General features: G+C 39.0%; 1 protein-coding gene across 1 annotated transcript; it reads right to left on the bottom strand.

Moving 5' to 3' along the window:
- Nucleotides 1-12,472: 12,472 nt before the first annotated feature.
- On the bottom strand, nt 12,473-14,280 carry LOC145998991 (ADP-ribosylation factor-like protein 4C). Its single transcript, XM_083135844.1, has one exon. The coding sequence runs from the start codon at nt 13,754-13,756 to the stop codon at nt 13,148-13,150; it is 609 nt and encodes a 202-aa protein (XP_082991970.1). The 5' UTR covers nt 13,757-14,280; the 3' UTR covers nt 12,473-13,147.
- Nucleotides 14,281-20,358: the final 6,078 nt, after the last annotated feature.

The raw sequence follows: 20,358 nt of genomic DNA on the forward strand, positions 1-20,358 counted from the left end.
TCGCAGGCTCAACTGACGGCTTGCTACATAGCTCTGTCTGTCTGCGATGGCTCGAACAACCTCAGTTCCGAAGTAAAAGCTGTAGGGGTAACATCGCTCTCCCCTTACAACGTTGCCAAGCATACGTCTGTTTTTGAGAGTTGTTTTTATTAGCTTGCGTATACAGTGCTTTGGTATTTTGTGTACTAATTTTCTGTGCCTTGTGAACTGCTATTGTACAACTTTTATCCAATAATGGCGCTGATCAACTCTCTCTCTCGTTTTACAGTACGTTTGGCAACATGCTGTGCATCCGATGCTTATTTGTTTAGTCCCGCCAGCAACTTTCGGTGCCTTGTGACACGAAAATGCCCGATGTCAGTCGAAGAGAATTCAACTGATCGCCGATTCGTTGTTTCTCAGCAGCCAGTTGGAAATGCGACCAGTATAGAAATCCCACGTTTAATATTTTTCCCAGGACCTGCATCTACATCTGGTTCCTAAGCATCGAATTCAGGTGGATCAAATGACACAGCCACGTGAGATGCCTCTGAGTGAGTAATTCCGGTGATCCTGGGTCTCCTATTACGCTAATAGCGTGAGCCTGGCGGAGAGGGTGTTCCGAAGAGTATTGTAAAAGCCGTAATTTGTCTGCTTCCACCTTCTGCCCGTCCAACTGTTTCAGCACACTTCAGAGCCAGCGCCGGGCTGATGGGAGGTGCCAAGGGAGGACGGGTAGCGCTGGCAGGTTCTGCGTTTCAGAAAAGAGATGCGTTAACTTTTTGTGCATGTCCTTCTTCGTGTGTGGTCCCCCGAGAAGAGTATTCGGCTGAAGATGGATGGCATCTCATTTAGCGCACCAAATCGATGTTACGGATCGCAGAGTGGCAGAACTATAAAAGATCCGATTAAATATGGCCGTATAATAACCAGGGAGTTGTCAGCTCATGGGATTACTGGAGGTGATGCAGTGTAGTGCTATTAAAATATCGTTCCTGGGCATTCGACCCCATCCCCGAACGAGTTACCATACTAACATTACTTAAGAAAAATACTTATTATGTAATAGGAAGGTAATTTTTTTCTGCCAAACTTACATGACAAGAGGATACAATTGAGATATACCAGCGTTGTGCTTGAAGTGTCTATAAAATTAATGATAATATGCATAAAAATAATAATCAGACTTCCCCATTCATCAACACGTGACCTAAGGGACAAATGGATGAAAAACTTAACAGGCAGGGAGATGATAGAAGTGGTAGACGACAGAATAAAGATAAAGGAAACGGGGCAGCAAGTGGGGAAATACCTGGGGGAAGTAAGAGAACGGCGGGGGAAAGCTATTAGAGAAGGCAACGAAATGAGTGATCATGCTCTAGTGTAAGTGTGTGTAAAGCAACATGTATGCGTGTTTTGGTGAGAGTGCAGGAAAAGAGAAGTGAGGAGAAAGACTGGAAGAAGAACTGTCGAGGGAGGGGAAGAATGTGTATATAGGGAACAAAGTAAGAGACAGCTTAAACGAAAACTAAATGTAACAAAATAGTGTAAAAAATCAAAAATATGTAGTGCGTACAGCCTATGGCTCACACAAACAGAAAATAAATCTAATCTAACTGGAAATTACTTTTTTGTATAAAAAATCTTGCATTTCTCTAATTATTTTAACAATATTTGTCTTGGACAACAGAATAAGCTAGATAAATGCATATGTGCTGTTATATCTTTGGCCGGCGCTAGTCATTTTGCCGCCCTGGGCGGTGACGGCAGATGCCGCTCCCTTTCGACCCCCCCCCCCTTCCCGTTATTTCGCAGTAACGGGAAATTGAAAATCAATATATTCGTAAGTAAAACATAAAACTATAAAATAAATTATGGGATTTGTTACGCTATTTCAATACTATTGAGCACAAAAGGCTATCTCGCTCGACCACAGTTAAACTTTAAAAAATGCGACACTAATTTTATATTTTATGAAAACACTCTCACTCACTCTCTCTCTCTCTCTTAAACGTATCTTAAATGTAACAAGTATTAGGAAAGAAATGAAGGCTTGACTTCATATGTTTACCGTTGTAGGTCTGTGATATATGATTTGATTTTTAAAAGAATTACATTTAATATTCCCGGATCTCCCGCGTGGTTGATCTAAGGTTTGCATTCTTTCCTGCGTTGTCCCCGCACAGCCTCAAATTAACGGGTAAGGGGGGGGGGCAACCCTGGGAGGTAAATGCGGCCGGAGAGGGGTGCTGATCGCATCACCTCAATATGGCCGAGATCGAGAATGTGTGTGGCCATACCCTCACATCCCGTAAATGTGTATTCATGACATGGTGCTATGTGCACAGGGAACTTTACCTTTGCATGTAATATTCTTCTTCGTATAATGCTACCTTGCATAAAATGGAAACAAGCTTGTTTCAGGCATGATTGACCGAAGATAGTATTTTTTATTAACCTTAATTTCCAAAAAAAACTTCGTTCGCCACTTGCCACGGTTACCGACAAAGTTAATAAATTCGAAGTTCTACGCTCACATTGGGTGCAAAATCATGACCCTTTATCAGTTTAAGGTCTCCTTTGGTGTAATTGTTTTATTATAGCCGAAAACACTTTTAGTTCATCTTTTAATTCAGTAGCCTTCATGTGTTATCATCCCGGCAAGTTTCCTACACTTTTCAGACAAAAGATCAGATGGCATGTCTTTATGCTTAGCCTACTAATATCATAAAGAAATTTAAAAATTCACTATGATGTTTAAGCTGCTCAAATCTTTCTCTTAGAGCTAAAATAATCGTCTAGGGCCTGGCAATAAAAATCAGCTTTGTACCGTTTTTGTGAATCTTCAACAGTTTCATCATACTGAAACTCCTTCTTCTTTCGATTTCGTCCCTGTTCAGTGTTGCCTATCTTTGGATCATCTATATCTAAATTCAATGCCAATTCTTTCTCATCAACCGGGAGTCACAGGTCGCCGCCCCCCCGAGTGGGGGGAGGGAGGAAGTGGCGCCTAAGAAACTTCGACAAAAGCTCTGACATGTTTGCAAGAAATCATCTAACACATCGTAGATTAATGTTTTGAAGACATTTGCTCATTACAATACATGGAATAAAAAGTCATACCAGATAACTAGTGAGCAAAGGATTGTAAAACCACACAACTGGTTCGCAATACACTGAGCATCATGTGTGACCATTTGGACAGTTTTATTGTCGCCATTTATTTGAAGGAGCGCATCATAGACCTCTCCAACTTGATATCTCAACGCCCCCCCCCCCCCTTGTGGCACTCAGAGGTTTTAAAGTGAGACTACTGATATGCTCCTTCAAAACGGTGTGTTGGCATATATTAACTTCCAAGTTATATAATGTATAATATTATAAGTTTCAAGTTTTCAATAGGCTTCTTCTCTTCAAATTTTGCCGCTCTGGGCGGTGGCACGGTTCGCCCACCCCTTCCGTCGGCCCTGCTATAACATACTACATATTATTCTTAATTACAAGTGAGACACTTGGTCAGCGTGATAGAATACCTCCTGAAATATTTTTTGATACAGGCCTGATGGAGCGAAAGGTTGAGACCTCAGTGTATCCTCCAAGACAGTGGAGGGGAGCAGGGGGTGGAAGCCTTGTCTGTCCACCAGCTGATCTGAGTTTTCGTATGACACTTAGTATATGCACGTTTCACCTAAGTCACAATCTGTTGAATTGTGGCTTCGAGCAGCTATGATTGACGCCAGTTGTAGTAATCATATTCAAGCGGACAGGAGATACTAACACACATTAGCGAACAAACGTGCAGGTGGTGCAGATGCAACGAACGTTACGTGGTGGATATTTCCTTGCAAACGACAAATACAATTGGCCGCAAACATGGCGGCTGTGCGCATCCTGACGTCACGTGAAACCCACATATATTAAAATGGCTGCTCTCCACTTCTTTTTTTCTGTTGCTATCGCCTGTGCAAAAATTTTCTCTATTGTAAGTTTGAAATTAGAAAAGAATGCATTCGTGTTATTTCAGGAAACAAAAGCTAAGCCGAATATGCAGGCGTACAAGGAAGTAAGGAACTGTTCAATGTCCATGTCGTTCTCTTTTATTTTACTTTTTTTTCTGTTGATTTACAGATCCACCCTGGTCCGTAGCCCTCGGTGAAAAATATAGCACACATTTCCGCACGTAGCATCGTCGCCATGTAATCAAGGAGTCCCGGGTTCGATACCCGGTGGATGCACATAGTGGTTCGTATCCCACTTTAAACTGTAGGTCCAGTCCCGATTAGCCTTCTGTGCATAAAGTGAACTTAAACCCCAAATCAATCAAAAACCCAACTTTAAACTGTAGGTCCAGTCCCGATTAGCCTTATTATGCACAAAGTGGAACACCAAATCAATCAATCAAACATTTCAACACTGAATTCTCACTGATCTTTACAATTATATTCTGTGTTGCTCTAGCAACGTAATAAAGACACTTATTGATTTGGTGATTCATAAGCGTGTGCACGATACCATAATGTCGCACCAGGATTGGGAAACAAAAAATTCCCTTCCAGGTCCAGGCTTCGAGAAATGACTCCGGATCTTCGGAATCTCGAACAGTTAGGACACTTTCAATGTTCGAGTATTAAAGGTGTTTAACTCTGGAACTTTTTATTAATATTATTATTATTATGGCTGAGCCGATACCGATGCTTCAAATTTGCAATAACTAAAAGTTGTTAAAATTTTGATTAATATTCGTGTGTAAGTATTCCACTCTTATGCATTAATTTACCAAGATTTTTGCTTTAAAATGTTCCAGAATTACATTAGAATTCGTATTAAATTACATGCTATCACAAAATTCTTTTTTTTTTCACACAAAAGTGGTGCAAAAAAAAAGAAACTTCGGATTTTGTATAACTTCCAGGATAATTATACTCCGCGAAAGTGTTGCGCGGCATTTTTGCGGACCCTGTGAAAGATCCAAAATGCCGGAAAGGTATCGGCTGGTATCAGTAAACAAATTCCAACCGATACTTTCAGATACCACTGGTATCAGCCGCAGCCCTGACATTTATCGGAAATCGCAGTTTCACACTGGAAATAGGCTTCTAGAAGAATCTAGAACTCTAATATAGGATGTTGGTGCATATTATCAGCATTTTGTCCATTACTATTTTCACTATATCATAAAGTTTTGTTGTGTATCCTACCTTCCTGTGTGTTTTTGAGGAATAGATTTTCACGTATGTTCGTGCAGAGGTTGCCAGTATGTTGGGGGTTTTCTTCAAATTCTTTAAATTTTTATTTCTTAAATCAAAGATTATAACTATGGTGATGGACAATGGTACTGATGCATCCAGGTCCGTAGCCAGAATTTCGTTTCTCCGCCATCTAAAGGCAAAAGCGGGGGGGGGGGGGGGAGAAGCCCTGAAGATGAATTTCTTGGTGATAACGAAGTGAAATTAATTACCACTATACAGTATTTAAATTGGTTATTTGAAGGATTTCAGGGGGCTCCAGTCAAAGAAAAAGAAGCATCTGAGGAGTTGGAGAACATAAACGTCCTCCACGCTCACTTCAGTTACAGTGTGTCTAATATTTTCCACATCGCGAATTATGTTAGGCATTCCTTGAACACAAAATTGTGTTCATATTCCAGACCCGGTTCAAGGTCCAACATGTCTTTCGTCAGCGGTTCAAAACATATCAACGCGAAAGTGACCTTTAGTTACTCCACACGCCCAAAAAGCATGAATCATCCTGCAAGGCAGACTTCCGGGTTGACAACAGTGATGAATGATGATGAATGTCTAAATAATTATTCCCACACCCAGTTTTCTTTTTAAAAAATGGAATTAGCCGTTACTTCTTCAATGCTTTAAAAATAATTTGAATAGAATGTTGGGATTTAGGTGAAACAACCTTCGATACCTTTGTCCAACCTTCAATATTCATCTCTGTTACGAATTGCGACTCAATTAGTGGATAATCTCAAGGTTTTCCTTACAAACGCTGATTAGAATAGAATAGTGCAGGCAGATATGCTGCCTATTAAATTGGGTGTTTCATTTTTTTATTGCTGTTGCTACTGCATTCATATAAGAGTACTAACAGTATAACTTGCAATATTTTCATTAAATTTTGCACATACAATTGCATATATTGCATAATGCATATATGAACACACAGTCATACACAGACATGTTCTAAGTGGAAATTCCTAGCTGGGGAATGCATTTTGAACACTGTACATGCTACATATCCACTTTTACCCTATATACAAGTTTGTTGTCACTCTCATGGTGTGAGGTGTCCCAGGTTTGATACACGGTGGAGGCACACAGAGGTTCCGATCCCACTTTAAACTGTAGGTCCAGTCCCGATTAGCCTTACTGTGCATGAAGTGGACTTAAAACAACATATGAATCAATCAATCCATGGCACAGTGATCAGCACAGCACACTAGGATGCAGGGACCTGGGTTAGAATCCAAGCCTGGGCATTCTTTGCGAGTGTTCCTTCATCACTTTCATCATATCATCATTCATCCTCATCTTCGTGATTAGTCAAAAGTGACAGAAATGCGAAGTAAAATAAACCAAATCAATCAACCAAACTTTGGGTAAGGCACTGAGGATGTATCCTTGTGTTTGTCGAACTACCATTTCATCATTCATCCCCTTTGTCATGATAACTGAAAATGTAGAATGGCGACATAAAATAACCAAAATATAAATTTGTCAATCTTGCCTCCCAACAAAGTTAAATATATATAGTCTGAGCCACTGACTTTGTTGAATGCTAAGTTTATAGCAGTGAAGTGATTTATTATTAGCAAAAATGTACTACCAAATAACTCCCAACTGTTTAAAATATCACAGAAATGGGCTAATAAGTTGAAAGCAGAATAATTAAAAAGAACCTTCCCCTAAATATTACGTGAATGTATCACAATTCTTTACTGCAAGGTTCAAAAATAAGAATCATAGATTCTAATGTTAAAAGCTTCGACATGAGCCAATGCACATGTAAGAAAAATTACATTCATCATAATGTCACTTAGTTTAATTACAAGGCTATTCTAGACACTGGTAGTGGTAATAGTATTCATCACACATTAGCCTTCCCGTATTGAAAATGGATCTACAGATCAAGCATACTTGTGTCAGTTAAATATCTTTTTGTTGGGGGAGGGGGTTGGTTCGACTTTCAATCTTGCCACCAAAGTTCCAAGGTTTGACAGCCTGAACATGAGTGATTGCAAGTGTAGCCTCAATTTTATCCAGTCATCAATCATCCTCATCGTAGTTGAGTATTATTATTAAATAAATTTAATTATTATTATTTAAGTATTATTCCTGCCTTTGTTTATTTTTATTTCTGTAGTTCACTTGATTGATAGTAAACCAACAAAATAAATATACATATGCACATATTTTTGAAGTTTATGTGTTGGACTTTTGACGAATTGTTGCCTGTGACATTCTGGCAAAAAAAGGTACATTTTTGGAAAACTAGATCCAATGGAGTGGTAATTTATTCACGCACACCCTAATATTTTTCACAAATGCTCGAATTATGGTTGGTGCCAAATTTACATTTATGCCTCTTAAAATTATTATTATACTCGCAAATTGAAAATTCTGGATAAAATCCTGACCTGGTATTTAGTAATATTTCAGGGGTTTTACAAAGATCAAGCAAGAATATACATTTCTTAAGATTACTGAAAGAATTTCAAAAAAGAAAACAATGGCCAATAGTGTTATATGTTGAAACAAAATAGCACTTTCAGAGAAACAGTTCGAGATACAATTTCCAGCATTCCAATCTAAATCTGGGTAATTTCATGGTTCAAGGGACTCTTTAGTTTATTCTGAAATATTTACTACAAAATAACAACTGTCTTAATAATTAATTCTGAAACAATCTAAAAATACCAATGATGCATAATACCAATAATATTTCATTTTGTACTGTCCAAGTAATATCCAAAAAGAACTTTATAAAAGATCAGTTTCATTATGTTTTGATTCCATTTTTTTGCAAAGCCAGGATAAAAGAAAAGTGCTGAGCTAATACTAAAATTAATGTTCCGACGCCACAAGTGTTTCCTTACAGTGCCAATTATATCTCCAAGGAAGGTTTGTTATGTATCAACAGAATTGATTTATAATTGTTCAATCATGGACACTCCTAGGTTGTAAGGATACCACTGAAAACAATGGTGTAGTTAACAAGCCAGACATGTCTCTGACTGTACATTATCAAAAAAAAAAAAATGCTTTGTGCTAAACTATCATGATAAAGTGAGTGATACACTTGGACTGTTGTTTAATGCTTTAACTGTCAGGCCAAATTTTGCATTTTATGCGGAAGGCCAGAGCTATTTTGATGGTGTGTGTAATTTCTTCTTCCTTAGGCTCTGCGTATAACAATTAGACACCCTTTGGTAACAAAATAGTTTCATGTACACATTTGCAAGTTGTGTATCAATCTGACACACATGGCAGTTAGTGTTAATTTCGGTCTGGTTTATCTTAGTTTAATGGGTCACCTACATCTAGCTGCCTGAATGATCAAGACATTGATTGCTCATCTCATGATCTTGCAACTGAAAGTTCCAGATTTGAGTCCTGACATAGGTACTTGAGAGCGTTCATTCATCAATATCACCTCATTATCGCAATTAGCCACAAACTGGCAGAAAAAGTAGAATAAGACAAAAACAAGATAACTTAAACAGTTTCAATTTCATTAACAGGGGTATGGGGCGAGAGGAAATTCATGCACATCTTAATGGACAAAATTGGTTGTTCCATCAGTGTCAATTTTAGTTTTCTCAAGTTCATTGTTTTAAAATTATAATTGAAATAAAAAATATTTACCATAAAGGGAAAAACTTGTGAGCAAAACATGTGGAAAGAAAATTTATTTTTTAAAAAATTCTGAACCAGTCCATTTTTTTAATTCTTAAAATTTGTCTATAAAATAGTAATTCTGTGCTACTTGCATTTATTTTAGATATATAAAATTTGCAAGTAGCACAGAATTACTATTTTATACACAAATTTTAAGAATTAAAAAATGGACTGGTTCAGCATTTTTAGAAAATCAGTTTTCTTTCCACATGCTTTGCCCACAAGATTTTCCCTTTGTTGTAAATATATACATGTGTGTGTGGTGAGTGTCTGTGTGTGGTAGTAGCGACTTGCTGCTTTCCTTCACAAACACCTGTTTAATTTGGCTCTACATTTGTACATGATTCACTGTGGATAGATTGTGATATGTATCCTAGCTCAAAATGAACAAGCATTTGAATTAGTGCAGCAACCAAGTTATACAAATTATGCTGACATAAATTTAATTTTATACAAGAATTGCTTTGTCCATTAAAATTCAGAAAAACAATTTCTCTACTTGCACGTAATTTTGCCAATGTAAGGGGAGGGAGATTATATAATTATTAAACTGTGAATATTACATAAAGTCTGGTAGTACCTTGAACCTTACAGTGTTAATGTTTAGAAAAATTAATAAGAATGTGATCTGTTGGTTTTAAAGTACCAACAACACTATTTCCGTTGCAGGTTCTTCACAATTAGCCAAAAGTGGCAAAAATGCAAAGTAAAAATAACCCAAATCAATCAATAAAAAATCTGTTACAGGTATTACAAATTTCAGGCAATGGAACTTGTTCTAAAGTGGATCGATTTGTTAAATGGATACCCAATTTTGTGTTACATAATCTTCCTGAACGAAATAAGAACTTTAGAGGAAGTGTTCCCATATGCAAGTCATGAAGGTTCTACCTAGGGTGACCAGACACATACATGTAAAAAAAGAGGACGGAGCATGGTGAAAAAGGAGGACAAAGTCATAAAAAAGAGGACACCGCAAAAAAATGGCAACTCATTTGCCATTAATCATAATTTAATCATTATATAAAAAAAAAACATACCAAGACTTTGCTCACATATAATTCTGATTTTTTAAATAATTTCCTTTTACCTTTAAGCAACGAAAGCAATCTCATCATAATCTATTATTTAACACACGACAATCATAACTAAAAATATCTACAATTTGAAACACAGAATTTTACTCTACAATTCTTGGATATTAGAATGCAATATCACCATAAGTGAATGCAAATGTAACAAGTAAGCTTTGCTTTAACTTATTTCCAAAAACAGAATTTAAATTTTTGGTAGTTTAGATTGGGTCAAAAAGTATGATTTTAATGCCATGAACATTTCTAGCACTCTTTCAACAGCAGGGGAAAGTGACAGTCACCTTACACTTTACCTCATATTCATTTCTTCCATCCTTTAAGAGCTGGATATTTTATTGGAAGATCATTGATGAATTTACACTTTCGCTTCTTTATTTCATAAAAGTAAATATGACTTAATAATCAAAATTCTCACTACGCGTTTCTGTATCGCGTATGTATGACTCGAAAATGAACCGGCCGACCTCTGTGGCGAAGTGGTTAGCACATCGTGCCACAACTCCAGAGGTCCCGGGTTCGAATTCCAGCCTGGGCATGGGTGTTCTTTGAGTGCCCCTTCATCAAAATCATCATATCATCGCTCATCCTCATCTTCGCGATTAGCCAAAAGTGTCAGAAAAGCAAATTAAAATAAACCATATTAGTCAATCAAAAAAGAACTGCTCAAATTACATGTGTTCACAAGTCTCAGATTGTAAAGCAACGAGTTAGAATAATACATGACTAGGGATGTGCGGGACAGAACTTTTTTTGGTCGGGACGGGGAATTTTTGTTAAATCCCAATGTTAAAGACGGGTAAAATCCGCAATTTCCCAACCAAAGCAGGAAATTTCCAGGAACGGGCAATTATAAAAATTTCCGGATGCTGTGGAAATCGCGAATTTTACGTCATTTCCCCCTTTTTTTCTATTTCTAAAATAAAAGCTAACAATTTCCGAGAAGTGTCATGACACTTACAATGTAGAAGACATCAAGAATTAACCAATTTTTAAAATGACCATTTGGAAGTTCCGAACTGCTCGGGATCCCGAAATGTCTGGAAATAATTTCCCGAAGTCGGGATCGGGATGGGAATTTTTTTACAGACTTTTCTGGATCTCGCACACCCTTACTAATGACTCGGTTGGGAAAGTGATCGTGTTCAGCTCCCAGATCTTAGGTGACCATTGCTCTAATATTTAACGTGGTCCAAGTGATATGAATATCATTATGTATGGAAGCATTCTCTATGCAGAACATTTGCTAAGATCGATGCTATACTCTTTCTAAAAAAGGAGGACATTTACCGATTTCTAAAAAATCTGCCCGGATGCCGGACAGACACCTAAAAAGGAGGACATGTCCGGATAAAAGAGGATGTCTGGTCACCCTAGGTTCTCTACCTGAACTTTGCCCGTCCTCCCAGCAAAAGTTATCAAAAAGTTACAGGTACCATCTGCCATTTTATCATATAAAATCCTCTGATTGGACCCTGCAAATATTAGAATTCCATCTAGACCATTTAAAATGTTTATGTTGATTGCATTTAATGTAGCATAAATATTTGTAATACCTTCTTTGATTCAAGAAACATTAGAGGAAGTGTTCCCATGTGCAAGTCATGAAGGTTCTACCAGAACTTGCCCGTCCTCCCAGCAAAAGTTATCAAAACATTTATTTCATTCTTAAGAATCACATGTATTCAGCAGATATGTTGTACAGATATTTGTAAGATAAAATATGTTTCTTGAATGAAAGAAGGTATTACAAAGATTTATGCTACATTAAATGCAATCAACAAACATTTTAAATGATCTAGATGGAATTCTAATATTTGCAGGGTCCAATCAGAAGATTTTATATGGTAAAATGGCAGATGGTACCTGTAATTACAGACAGAAAAAAAAAGCAATATACAAATCCACCTACAGTAATTAGGATACTGGTGTTCCTTTGTAGTATTTTTTTCTTGTTTCTGACTATTCTTGTCCAACTGTCTTGTCATACAAATGACCAACCCTACCTCTACAGATATGCACCACTAACTATCGCTAATCACAAACTATCGATTGCACCTGAATAGTTCAAGTGCTGCAAGACCTTGAGACTGCCCCCAAGATCCCTTAAAAATAAAGTGTGGATGTGCAATCCAGACATTGAAAATTCTGAATAAAAGTAAATCTCTACAGAATTTTTGTAATGTGGTTTTAATTCCTTCAGGTTTAGATATTTTTAATAGTTTTATGGCAGTGCCTGCTGACTGATATTAGAAATACCTAAACAACATTGGACACAAAATTCTAAACAGATATAACTTTTCAGAATTTTTTATGTCCGTTTTATCTTAAAAGCAAGCCACTTTTCGTAAAAGATAGTATTTCTGATACAGACCTAAGGTGCAGCCAAAGCATGTTATCAAAGTAACTTGCAGTAGTTAGCATGCTGTAATAAAATGCATGTTGTGTGTGAGGCTCTTAAGATTTACAGCAAACAAATTATGACAAGGAATATTTTCGATGATGATATATTTGAGAAACGCTTTACAATGCAACATTGCACAGTGGAGAGAGACGTGAGATTTGGTAACGGTGAAAATACACATGTGTTTATTTTTTATATTTTAAATATTAGAAATAACTAGATTTCTTGTGCAATAAAATTATTCTCTTTTGTCGACGGATGGCGCTTGTGTCTCCACACATTTTTTTTTTACCAGAACGTCTCTACTACAATCGTAATCCTTTTCTATAACTGTCTTTCTGTAGGAGTGATTAAGAAATTGATAAATGCTTCATCAACATTCAATTAGCTTTGGTGAGGGGGTGGGTATGTTTGAAATACTTCTTTTGTGTGAATTATTAAGGATTCGATTTGGAAACCAGCTTTCCTCAACGATTTACCTGAGTGAACAAACGTCGGCGACAGGCAACACTAGTGCCATCTTCAGCGACGAAGTAACTTTGGTTTGACTGTAAACAAACACATCACCGCAGCAACAGTAAGATCGGCAGGATGAAAAACAGAACAATAAGGAACACACACTTTTACGCAACACACGCACTGCTACGCTGCAATATACACACACTCACTCGTCGTAAACACACCGTTCTTTTCTTCGAAAAAAAAAAAACTATCAAGCGAACAACACATTGGCTCTATACAAACTTTTAATTAAAAAGGTGTCTCTATCTCGCCTTTTTCTTGCACTGTTTCGCTAATTTTCGACGTTTTAGTATCATTTCGTAGAGGGCTTCCATGCCCTCGTCTAGGCCTTCCCCTATGATAGCACATGCAGGCTGAATGTGCCAAAGGTGAGTTGGTCCCAGTTCGTGGAGACCCAGCATTTTCTCAATGTCCCTGGGTTCCTTAGCACCCGGAAGGTCCTGTTTGTTGGCAAAGACTAGAATGGGCACTCCGGCATTTTCGGGACTCCTTGCAGTCCGTAGCAATTCCATCTTCGCCTCCTCCATCCTTTCGACATCGACACTGTCCAACACAAACACTATCCCGTCCGTGCAACGTGTGTAACTTTTCCACAGGGGGCGTAGTTTCTCCTGTCCCCCAACGTCCCAAACTAGGAAACTGATTCCCTTTGCCTTTCCCGTTGTCCCTTTGACCTTTTCACAGTTGAAACCTATCGTGGGGACAGTGTTCAGGTACTGATCGAATTTGAGACGGTACAGGGCAGTTGTTTTGCCAGCGCTGTCCAGGCCTAGCATTACAACATGTAACGTCCCCTGCGCGGATGGTAGAGCGTCGAGGATCGACGAGCTTTTTCCCATATTGGCGCCCATTTTTGGGGCTTATTTTGGGACAGCTAAATGCTCACTGTTTTGGGCAACGGAGCACAGCTGTTTAGGGGGCGCACTGCACTACATAGTTTTTGGATTAACTGTCAAAACCGCGTGGGCTCCCACTTTAAAACAGGAACTCAAAACGTATGGAGTCCGACAGCAACGCACCACTTGCAACCAGTGCACTTCTGGATGTTGTAGACTGCGCACTGAACAGGAAGTAGCTGATAACAGGTCGTAAAATTATCATCTGGTAAAGCACAGGTTTGTCGCAATGGCCGCTACAAGTCCAGTTCACATTGTCGCAGCACAGTGTTCACTAAACGGGTAGTCTGTACTTCAGCCGCGCGGGTGGACGTTTCCAGTATTCTAGAAGTGCCTTCATCTCGAGGTTGCGTATGCATGCAACCTATCACTACAACAGTTTTCTCTGCACTGACTTCCCAGTTTCCATTTCAACAAACTAGCCTTCCGCCCCTCCAGAACCTCACACCCATTTCTCGACAGTCGCTCCAACCCGGTTATCGACGATATACGCGAGTTGCCACTGGCGGCGCTGGGTGTCAGGGTTCGGAGGAGGAGCTTAACGGGGCTCGTGATTGTGCATCGCAAGTCCGACTTTGCGTGAACACTTCTTCCTCCTTCACAGCGAATCCGCAACACGCACTTTCGTGTGCACGCAGTACGATCCCGCGACAGGTACGCATCCTAGCGAAGGGGCTATTTCCCCCACTTTCGCTGCGGCAGCTTGCACAGATGGCACTTTTGTTTACTAGTTGTTCCGGTCCGCGAACATGATGAGTTTAAAGCCCCTGCGGAAATGGTATGGTTCGTGTAGCTCACTTCCGGAAGACGGACACACCTTGTAAGTTCCGAGAGGAGCTTTATGCCCAGGGTGCAAATTTAAAGGGAAGGTTGCCGAAATCTTCCTCAGACCCGGCAAGCAAGTGTTCATTTTTACCCTGGTTTTATCCACTCAGGGGCGGCTAAAGGACCGGGCGCTGCCCTCGGGGGCGTGAAAACCTTATTTCTGAATATACAAGCGTGGCTATTTGTTTCTTGCATTTGTATAGAAAAAATTGATGTAGCATACCATAATAAGCATAATTCAAAAATCATGTAACAATTTTAAGCTAAGAGTTTACAGTCATTTTGATATATCATTATGTATGTATTAAATAATTACATACCTAAAATAAACCTGTTCTTTAACAGTAACATTTACGGCATTTTAAAAAATAAGGCTATTATCAGATTGGGGGGGCACTCCCCCACTTTTTGTCACTTTTGTCCCCGCACTATGCTAACCTTATCTAAAAAGGGAAAGTAAACTGTCCTTGCCCCCTCCCCCTTTTTGGCACCTTGCCCTCCAGTTTTGGAACCAAATCGCCGCCACTGGCTATTATTTATCCTTAATTGATTGCTGGTGGAAAGTTAGGGGGTGCCAAAAATTCACCTTGTCGGGGTAAAAATTTTATCTTGAACCGCCCCTGTATCCACTCCATTGACAGCACAAGCGTTTCTACTGTATTTCTAACACTTTTGGCTAATTGCAACGTTGACAATGAGTGCTGATGTGATTAAATTGATACGGGGACGTTCATAAAGAAATCCCATGCCCAGGTCGGATTTTCGAATCCGGGACTCCTGACGTCGTAGGCTCTGCCTCTGCTAACTACTGCGTCACGGTGGTTGGGTATTACTACTGTATTATATCTTGAGAGAAGCATTTTTGTTTGCATGTGCTTATTTGCGTCGCTTTGCTGTCTATTTAGGAGTAAAAAAAATATGAAGCAAATAATTCAGTGGTTATCGCGTCGTCGCCTGGTAATCAAGGGATCACGGTAAGGGTGACTATATTTCACCGGTTAAATTCCCCCCCCCCCCATTCCCTGGTAAATGCTTATTTTGGTTTCTAAGGGGGGATTTTCTTTCAGTGTGATATTCGTTCCCCCTTCAAAGATCTTTCGATTTTTTTTCCAAAGGAGAATATATTTCACAGGTGAAATTCGTTCCTCCCTAGTAAATATTTAATTTGGTTTCGCAAAAGGACCATTCTCAATTTGCGGAGCATAATGTCAATGGTTTCCTTAGGGGACCGTATTTTCAGGTGGCGGACCAAATAATATTTGTTTCCCTTGCTGTGATTAATGGTCCGGGGGGACCATATTCGCTCGTTTATTTGATCCGGCCGGACCATTTTCTGAGGGACCTGGTTGAATACCCAGTGGCTCCCACTTTAAACTGCAGGTCCAGTCCCGATTAGCCTTTCTGTGTATAAAATGAGCTTTAAACAAAATCAACCAACAAGAATCCTATCCTTGCCATGGCTTTCTTTGCTTGCGTTCTTTTAGCAATTTCATTCGATCATCGCCGAATCCCATTGTCGGATTTAACTGAAAGTGGTGGAAACGGGATGCGTGAAAAAATGTAATAATTACGCCCCCGGGAGTGGGAGTATAGGGGTTTTAGCCACTCTTTGTTCTAGTTTTTATTTATTATTAAACACAACAGGCGAATGCCCAATTACAGTGTTCTACATTTTTTGCTTTGAGTTTGTAAATTTACAGTTTGATAAGAAATATTATTGTGCAGAAATGTAAATAAACATAAAACATGTCAACGCTAAATTATATGTGTATACAACAGTTAACAAACCGAGTTATAATAATACATGTTAATTGAAGAAAGTGGAATAAAATATCTAACTATTATCTACAAAAATAGCCTACATGAATACAATATTTCAATTATTAAGTACAATGCACAACGTATTTATCTTTACACTCAGTGTTTCAGATCTCTACCACCATGTACAATATATATATATATATATATATATATATATATAAGGAAATACTAATATAATATATTATAAATTACATAAAATATGGAAATAAAATAAACACGGTATAAATCAACGATAGAAGTTATTTACCTTGAAGAAATACATTAATTATGTGTGTAATAAAGGACCTGTAAATAATTGACACTCTAGAAAGTACGTACATATATGTAATTGAGTATGCCCGACCCTGTGGCCGAGTGGTTAGCACATCGCGCTGCGACGCCAAGGGTCCCGGGTTCGAATCCCGGTCGGGCTTGGTTGTTTGTGAATGTCCATTCATCAATTTCATCACTCATCCCCATCTTCGCAAATTAGCCAAGAGGCACAAAACGCGAAGTAAAATAAACTAAATCAATCAATGTAATTGAGTATAAACTACGAAAGTCAAAGAAATATATATTTACAAAAATTGCGTTTATGTTTACATTGTTGACAGCGCTATTCCCGCTGCTCTTCTTCAGTGCACAATCACTTCAGGAAATTCGGACGATAAATCATCGTGTGAGAACCAAAGAGAAGGAACTCCAATTTATGAAATTTACAGGAGAGAAGAAATATTTTTTTTTTTTAGGGATATGTCTGGCTCGTAAAAAGAGTTTGGGTCTCCTGATGGCGTGGTCGCATTGTAATTAAAGGGCCCTAGGTGCAATATGCGGTGGAGCCACATGGCACAGTGGTTCGGATCGCACTTTAAAATATAAGTCCAGTCCCGATTAGCCTATTTGTGCATAAAGTGAACTTAAAACAGCAAATCAATCAATAAACCTTTAAAATAGTCAGTAAATTGGAGATGCGTGACTCAATCTTACTGCTAAGGATTAGAAGAGAAGATATGTCGAAGATAAATTAGAACCGCATTTTTTTCTGCCCGCTATGGCCCTGGTACTACCACCATACCATAACCATCAACATTTTTCTTGGTATATTTATTAACCAATATATGAACAATCGTCTCATTGTCATATTTCTATTCTTTCTTTAAGGGCTGCATTGTTGTTCTTCTGATTAGCATGCTGGTGTGCTATTCCTACATAACCGAACACAATTAAGGAGTGCTGTACGATGGAGCATCGCGTGCACGAGCTCTGATCTGCGTGGCGCACTTCAGCTTGCGTGCGGCAATATAAGAGGGCTCCAGTGCGTGATTTGTGAATTTTAATAGAGGGGAGTTAACTGAAGACACGCACTGCATACCAATAGGAAATTTTAGCCGTGGCGGTAGCTGTGGAACCAAGCGTTTATACCATTAAATACGTACCTTCGGGCTCACTTCTACGAAGATAAGTGGTTCTTCAGGAAATGCATGCTTGTAAAAATGTCATGTTTTTGAACTCCCGGGTGGAAGGTTTGTATTTTACTTATTTTGCGTCGCTTTTCTGGCACTCTGGCTAATCGCGACGATGAAGTGGCACTAGGAAAGATGGCCAGGCAAGGACCCGAACCTGAATCGTGGGTGCAGAAGCGTCTCTCAAATGTTTCCTTATACACGGAGCAGCGCTGAAGGATAGCTTCAGATAGCCGTGGGGAAAGATGATCGCGCCCGGGATCATGTTGCACCAGTGGCGTACCCAGGATCTTTGAAATGGGGTGGATGGGTTATGTACACATTTTTAAGTAGTCAGGCCCGCTCATTTTGCCATCTTTTCCTGCCTTTGACTGTGTTCTCTTAGGAATACTGGGCCAAAGGGTGGTTATGCCCCCACAATCCCCCTCCTTGGACACACCATTGTACTGCACGCTTCATTTTGCCGCGCGGGTTCGGGTCACCTCTCACGAGTTCTGTTCAGCAAGACAATCTCTTTGGATGACCACTTTACATCAAAGAAAGTTCCGAAAGATCAGTTATCCCCCTAACAACCACATGTCAGGTCCACGTGGAGTTCAATAAATCGTCCCCTGAAACGTTTCCCACCAATAGCGTCCGTCCAAGAAATGACAGCTCTTGTCAACTCCACGTGGAGTAAATGAGATGTTGCTAATTCAGTTTCTTTAGAGATTTCCGATCGCAAGGTTGCGGTTCTCTATCTTTGCTAGGTTGTGTTATTGTGCTGTGCTATTTTTTTATGCAATAGAAAGACCTTGGGAGTAAAACGTCTCAGTGAATGAATGGATGTCTAAACACTGCAGGCAAAGGTGACAGCAGCGCTTTTCAGAAAAACAGATGATGGCTCGAAACCAGATACGGGTCCGATCGGCTTCCTCTGGGGTTGTGTCAAAGATGCCGAACTGGCAATACGTTCAAGACTAGCACTATACAACAATCTGACGAGAGAAAACCAAACACCCTATTTACAGTCTGTCCCAGGAGTCTATGGTAGAAAAGGGGAGAAAGCGAGTGAGAGGAGCAAAGCAGTGCGCGCTACTTCAAACGGCAGGTTTCTGCAGTCGCGTTGCCCCCTCCATGTTATTCCTTTCCTTCTCGTGCATTCTTTAATCGAGCCCTCTGGAGTCACTGCTGGCGCAGACGGCTCTTTCCGTTCGCTTGCTCCACAGACCCTTTGGCCAGAGTATGCACGTATCAACTTACACAGAGAAAAATGTTTGTTTGGATTAACCAAAAAAATGGTAGTGGTGAACAAATCGTTTGTTTAAATAGGCATCAACCAAACAATTGTTCACCAGTACCAAAATATTTGGTCAAGTTCTATTTGTTTGTCGTAAACAATTTTTTGGTTACCAAAACCAAATATTATTTTGGTAAGTCTAACAAAATGTAGCCCATTTGTTTAGGAAAACCAAATAATTTAGTCAAAATTACTAAACTAAACGATTTGTATTCATAACTACTTATGTTGTATTGTGTCTAATTTTAGCTAGGGTGGATAGTTTGTAGAAACTAACCAACCAATGTCAAAATACACATTCAGAATAGAACGCTCACGTGAACTAACCGATTTTGGAGCGTGCTTGTTTTTTTCTGCGGAACACTTACCTTCTACTTATATAGTCCAGAATCAAAAGCTTGCTCATGGGAGATTCACTTTTATTCACTGCAGTACATTTTCTTCTTTAATTTGTAGCTTTGATGTTCACATATCTTTCGAAAAATGTTAAAGCACAATTTTTCACTATGATTACAATCAAACGTATCATTATTTGTTGTACAGAAACTTATGTTTCTTGTACAAATTTCGACAGAACCATCTAGCGGCCGGTGTAGGAAACTCAGTATAAAGTAAGTATATTCTGAGCTTTTTTTCAGAATATTAGGTTACACAGCAACATAAAGACTCGCTTCAAGTAATTATCTATATACAAGAGTTTCAATTTTCGACAAAATATTTTCATACTACACTCGACGAAACTAGACAATCGTTATTTCAAATTCGGAAGCACGCTCACGCACATATAGTAAATTTAACCAAACGTTTTGTTTCTCTTTACTTACATATGTATCATTTTGTTTACGAGTACCATATTTTGTCTGACCAAATTTTTTGGTATTCTTAAACAAAATTATTTAGTAATTACAAGCAACATTTGGTTATCGGAAACAAAAAGCATAACCAAACAGCTCAACCAAACGTTTTTGGTAATTCCAAACAAACCAGTTTTTTCTGTGTACAGCACTACCATCAGAGTTCGAGATGTAATCTGATCTCAGCTTTCCTCGTCCGAAGCTGATACATGCATCACAGCCGTAAGAGATGCCTGACACACGGATTGAACACGTTTCTTTCACATGATACCGAGGCGCCTAACCATCTGGGCTATCACGACTGTTGCGGCTCAGCCACAGTGACGTGCACTGAGG

This window comes from Lepisma saccharinum, chromosome 14 (genome assembly GCF_977018435.1).
Source record: "Lepisma saccharinum chromosome 14, izLepSacc3.1, whole genome shotgun sequence".
Classification (NCBI taxonomy): Eukaryota; Metazoa; Arthropoda; class Insecta; order Zygentoma; family Lepismatidae; genus Lepisma; species Lepisma saccharinum.

Bases quoted from the DNA above. Each gene is read 5' to 3' on its own strand.
- LOC145998991 (XM_083135844.1), bottom strand. From the start codon at position 13,756: ATGGGCGCCAATATGGGAAAAAGCTCGTCGATCCTCGACGCTCTACCA.